The 6293-nt window shown below is 37.4% G+C and overlaps 1 protein-coding gene across 1 annotated transcript; it reads right to left on the reverse strand.

Moving 5' to 3' along the window:
- Window positions 1–440: 440 nt before the first annotated feature.
- LOC139895457 (uncharacterized) lies at window positions 441–872 on the reverse strand. Its single transcript, XM_071878140.1, has one exon. It carries the CDS (start codon window positions 870–872, stop codon window positions 441–443), a length of 432 nt encoding a protein of 143 aa, XP_071734241.1.
- Window positions 873–6293: the final 5421 nt, after the last annotated feature.

The following is a 6293-nucleotide window of genomic DNA, read 5'->3' on the forward strand; positions in this document are numbered from 1 at the left end:
GACGCTATTTGTTCTTTCATTCTGGGAATTGTCCTTCGTAGTGACTCTTCTTCCGAAACTTCTTCTTTAGTTTCGAAGGATGGCTCAGGAAATCCTTTACAGCTTTCTGCCAACTGTGGTTCCTGGTATACCGGGATGAAGTTTGTTTCTTCATGCGGTCTTCTCCTTAGTAGAGGTAGTGGAATTCCTTCTCCTAGTGGTGCTATGATTGTGGTCGTGCCTTTAAGCGTACTTTCAGAGATTGGAGATGCTTGCGGATCAGATTATGTGTCGGTGGTTTCTTCAAAAAGTGATGAACACATTCTTCCAGAGGTCTGATCTTGGCCACATATGGCCATAGCTAGTTCCAGATATTCGTTAACGACTTTTTGAACAGAGTCTATCAGACCGACATCTTCTTCCTTAGGATATTTCATGAGTTGGTCAACATTAAATGTGACTTACTCAGATCCGACTCTTAGTTTTAAAGACTTTTCGTGTACGTCGATCACGACCTTGGCGTTATTCAAGAATGGTCTACCAAGTATGAGTGGGACTTTCTCCTCTTCCTCAATATCCATGATGATGAAATCTACAGGAAATGCAAACTTATCCACTCTAACTAGGACATCCTCAGTAATTCCACGGGGAAGCTTAACTGATCTGTCCGCGAGCTGAATAGTCATTCTGGTTGGGTTTAAATCTATGAGTCCTAATTTCCTAAATAGAGAGTATGGCATTAAGTTCACACTGGCTCCTAAGTCTACTAAAGCGTTACGGATTTGGACATCTTGCAAGTAGCAAGGTACAGTAAATCTTCCTTTATCTCCTAGCTTTGGGGGAATACCATGTTGTAATACCAACAAACACTCCTCACTTATATCTCTCTTCATCTCTTTTTTTTAAAGCAATTCTTTGAAAAATTTAGCGCACTTTGGCATCTCGACCAGAGCATCAACTATTCGTAAATTCAAATGTAAGTTCTTGATGATATCCAATATTTCACAAATTGGGCTTCCAGCCTTTCTTTCCTGAGTCTACCCAGGAAGGGTATACGTGCTCGCGGAATAATTTCCGTAGTTTTGGAGAGTACGGGGTCTAGTGGATTGACAACATGGTCAATTGACACAGGTTCTGTATCGGAAAGGTTTTGTTGGGAAGTATCCTCTTTATTTGCGGGATTATTGATGATTGTTTCTTTTCCTCCTCTAGTTACAACCAGAGAATCAAACTCTTCATTATATGTTTCAATTTTAGCCATTAACTGTTTAAGAGTAGGCTGGATATTAGTTATTAGTTTTTCATAAGTTTTAATCAAAACATCAAACTTATTCTGGCATTCTATGACTTGAAGGTTGGTAACGTATTGCTTGGTAATAAAATCGGCTAATAATCTTCTTAGAGTATGGGGGTTTGTGGAGGGGAAAGATTATGTTGCAATCTGAGCTATTATGCTATTTATAGGCCCATCTAGAGTAAGGATACTGTAGATTGGTTTTGGTAGCTTCGGGACTGGTTGTAGGAATTGAAAAGTTTTGAAGCGCTAGGTTGAGACCTTCTAACCATGATTCTAATACCTTTAGAGTTTGAGTAGAGATGTTACTTTCCTTAGCGGCTTGATTACTCACGTCTTCATGTCTTGTCGCAATTGTTTCTAGGAGATCCTATGCTTCAGTCGTTGTTCGTGTTATGAAATTTCCTTGCGAAGCCATGTCGAGGATGGTTTTATCACTTTTAGACAAACCATTATAGAGAATATAGACTAATTCTGTTTGACTCAACGAATGACTTGGACATTTTTTAATCATCATCCTGAACTTATTCCATGCTGAGCACATTGATTCGTCATCCCCTTGGAGGAAGTTAACGATTTCATTTTTTAAGCTGGTTTGTAGGGAAAGAGGATAGAATTTGGTTAAAAACTTAGTTGCTAAATCTTCCCATGTATGGATTGATTTGGACTCAAGTCCATCGAACCATGTTAAAGCGTGCGTAGACAAGGAATGTCGGAAAGGTGAAGTTTTAAAATATTTTTATCACATTGTTCTTTATAAGAATCGACCAGACTGATAAATTTATTCATATGAGAATTTGGATCAACAACCAACCAGAAGGCCTTGAAATTGACAAAACAATCTTATCACTTTGATCATTTGCGAGTTTATGACCGGGGCTTCTTCGGATGTGAAAACAATTGGTCCTGCTTTCTTCTAAGCAAAGATTTTGTATAGAAGCAAGAGTGACACAATTTTCCATTTTTAGGTTTTTGGTATTATGAAATAAAAGAAAGTAATAACTTTCGAATAATTTTAACTATCCAGAAGGAACGACAATTTAAATAAAACAATTATTTTTGAAATTTGGTCACTAGCCATATCGATATTCTAGTTAATACGGTTTTGCACATATTACTTCGTACTTAAGTGGCCAGATCGACTACGGAGAGGCGGGATTCTTTTGGTTCCAATATAATTGAAGACTGTTCGGAAAATCCAACAACCAAGTCCGTGTATAATTATCTTTCTTAGACACCACCAAATAGTACTGGTAATAGATTAAAACTTTTTTAACTTGAAAATTCGATTCCCGGACAGCGGCGCCAAAAACTAGGGTCCCTATGATAACGCCAAAATAGTCGGTTTCGTTTGTCGCATAACGAGGTCGACCGGATGAGTCACAGTAGGGATGTTAGTGTATTATATTTGTTTGGCCTAACTCTTCTTTTGGCTTTTTAAGGGTAGAAAGTGTAAGTTGACCTAGAGTCGTGTTTTTGAATGGCTTAACGAATTGAACATTAAAGATATAATTGTTGTCAAGTAAATTTCCTGAATGAAAGATAGTCATAGGGTTTTTATCTAACAATCCTAAATGCGGGAAAGTGAAAAGGTTGGAGAGATACCCGGAGTATGCAGATCAAGGAAATATTGACCAAGATATACGCTTAGGCTAGCGAAAGGTAGTTATGTTACAGGTAAACCTTTAATTAGGATAATAATGGACTGATAGGATGAGTCGATTGTGTAATCTTACCAGTCTTTGACCTCTCGGAGTTCTCTTTGAGCAAAGGCATGTATGTCACATAGGTTACACATTCAGAGTGACGGAACCTCGGATGTTATCCTTGGTTAAGCACTAGGTGCTGTCAGAAGTTAAGCTCTAATCCAAACCCTCGTTATCTGTCAGAGACAAAGTAACTACATGCCGTGTTGAATAAACACAATCACAACAAGAGGAGCCTGCCGGGTTAAGTTGACAAAACATATATGGGGACTAACAGACCTATCATCATACTACACAGAATCAAGCTATCCTAATCATTATACAGCATTACAGTGTTAAGCTGAAAGTAAAACAGATAGAACCATATCAGAAGCATGCAATAGACAGTATGATCAATCCTAAGGCAATAATCAAACAAGAACATGCAATAGGGTCGAATCATACAAATGGGTGCAACTAGGTAGGTCACAATAGCCCCTAAGAGGTCTCTTCGGGTCAATTAACAGGCATACTAGGTCATTCATGACTAAATTCCTAAGCTCCGTGTCCCATAAGTACAATAAATGCCTCTTGGGTTCACCGGCCATATCGAGTTCATAGAATTCTTCAGGTATAGTATAAACGAGGGTCTTGATCCTATAAAGTAGCTAACTTCATATAGTTGGACAAGTCTCGATCACAACAGTAGGTTGGTCAGTCCTCAAGATACTAGCATACAAGCCTATCGGGTTTACTGATTCAACATAACATAGTAATCGTACTATATTTACATAAATACACTATACGAAAGATTTACGCTAGCATGATAATATCAAAATGCGTATAATAACAAATCATTATCAAAGAAAAGCATTTTAGATTAAAACCTGAAAAGGTGCAGCGTACAAAGATTTCGCCCGAGATTGCAGGTACTCATGGAGTAATCTCCGAAAAAGCTAACTACTACTAAAACTACTAACTAAAAACTAATTGAAGTGTGTATTGAATCTTGGATTGAATTGTTTGATGTCTCCTTTCAAATGGAAAACCACAAGCTATTTATAGGACTTCCAGCCCTGGGCAGGCCGTGCACACTGTCTGTGCACACCTGGGCAGGCAGTGTGCCTTAGCCGTGTGTGGCAGCCGTGTGGCAGCCATGCCCGAGTGCAGCAGCCATGTGGGAGACCCTTAGGCAGGCCGTGTTGCTCCATGGCAGGCCGTGTGGCAGTCAAATTGGGCAGGCCGTGTGGTCTTGTTTCCTTGGTCATTATAAGTGCTAAATGGAATGGTCCAAAACTTATGTCAGTAGAATAAATTTAAATTGATATAAGAACTTATCCGGGCTGGTGGGTCAACCCAAACACACATTGGGTGATCCGAACCCAACCCAAACAAATAGCATGTTGGCAGGTTTTAGGTTCACGGGTGAAAAACCCTAACCCCTTGTCTGTTTTGTATTAAGTTTTAGATTCATGGGTCAAAAACCCAAACATGAGCTGAAAAGTTAAATGGATTGGTAGTCTGAGAATCTCGATCATAACATGTTAATATTGTGTTGGATCAGGGGCTATGCTAGAAATCACTAGCAGATCAAAGAGAATTATCTTATCATATTTTGAACAAATACCTAAATGATAGTAACAAACACCTGAATGTTATCGCAAATCAAACACCTTAATGTCAGTAGCTATTAGTCTCATGCAAATTGTAACTCCTGACAACCAAGTACTACACATGAGTTGGTTATCCAATGAGATGGTCGGGCTGCAGAGCGTAAATTTAGTTCAAGTGACATTTACTAAAACTAAAAACATGAGCAAAGTAACAATTGGAGTACTACTTACACCATCAAAACATGAGTTTGACTCAGTACTCCCGAGTAGCAAAAACCGAGTACTCGCCGAGTAGTTCCGAGTTCTACAACACTGCTTTTAGCTTGTGACCATGGAGTTTATCTTTACATTCATCTAAAGGGTGGTGAAATGTGTGGATTGGTTAACAGATATTACATATTCTTTCAATAACATCTCATATGGTTTTCTATCAGTTTTAGGGATCATCCCCATATACCTTATCAACGGAAACTTCATAAGGAAATATATATCTTGATTTTAATATAGAATGAATACGAATATAAATGTAGTCATATCAACAAGCATTCGGATCAACGTGTTAAACTTGGATGGAAATTTGGGTTTTTGCAGGTTAAAAAACTACTTAACCAGATCCCAATAGAATACAAAAAAGAGTTGTGTATTTCAACCCAACTTAAAAGTTGCTAAACTTAACTCGAACCAAGTAACCCGTATAATGTTCAGCTCAAACAAGATTTTTAGGGCAAATGGGTCACTTGAGTCAGTCGTCTCTAAAGTAATAGCTAATCATTAGTAAACATAAAAGTGCATATAAAATCCTATAAGTTATTCATATGTTACATAAATAAAATATAAATTTATTACCAACATATTTAACTCAACTAGCAAAAGTTATTAAACATTTTTATACCAACATTTAAGAATTCGTGTATATTATTACAAATGATTATTCTCCATTATGATCATTCATATATGATAAGTGCTAAATGTGATGGTTGCGCTGCAGAGTGTTGATTTAGTTTCAACCTTATCTTTATGACATTTACTACAAGTGAAGACATAAGCAAAGGAGCAATTGGAGGACTACTTACAACTCACTTAAAGAAATCAACCAAACAAAAACATTCTGTCTCAACTGCTACAACATCACATCATGCATCTTAGTACAGGATCCAAAATGATCTCTTTCAATGAGTTAGACTAACAGTCAATATTGCAATACAAAGACGTAATAAGAAGAAACTCCTTAATTCCAATGACCTGACTTTCTGTATCATTGACACCAACATAATGAGAAAGATAACAATCATGAACAAACTGAACATGGAGAAACAAATCAGCAGAATGCAAACAGGAAGATCACTCTTTACAGCCTAAGATTCTTCCTTGGGTATCCTGTATCCAATCCGTACAAGCATCAAGTCAAAATTATTATATCAATGAACTTACTATTTAAGCGGATTTTTCTACTTTGGCCATTATGACCTAAATGATTCATTTTCATATTGTTGAGATACCCGATTCCACAAAGCCTAACAGTTTTATCTAGTTACAAACTCCACTCATACACACTTGATCCAAGGAAAAGATGCCTAACGCTTATAAGGAATGTAAAATGAACATAACAATTGAATAGTCAACTAGAAAATCATATTTAGAAGCTAAATTGCACATGGTCAACTGGATGGATGCTAAGTGTATCTCATGCATGGGGCAGGCTCCTACAGGATTATCATTAAT

The sequence above is a fragment of the Rutidosis leptorrhynchoides genome, chromosome 1 (genome assembly GCF_046630445.1).
Source record: "Rutidosis leptorrhynchoides isolate AG116_Rl617_1_P2 chromosome 1, CSIRO_AGI_Rlap_v1, whole genome shotgun sequence".
NCBI lineage: Eukaryota > Viridiplantae > Streptophyta > Magnoliopsida > Asterales > Asteraceae > Rutidosis > Rutidosis leptorrhynchoides.

Coding starts and splice junctions, on each gene's coding strand:
- LOC139895457 (XM_071878140.1), bottom strand. CDS start 872: ATGAAGAGAGATATAAGTGAGGAGTGTTTGTTGGTATTACAACATGGT.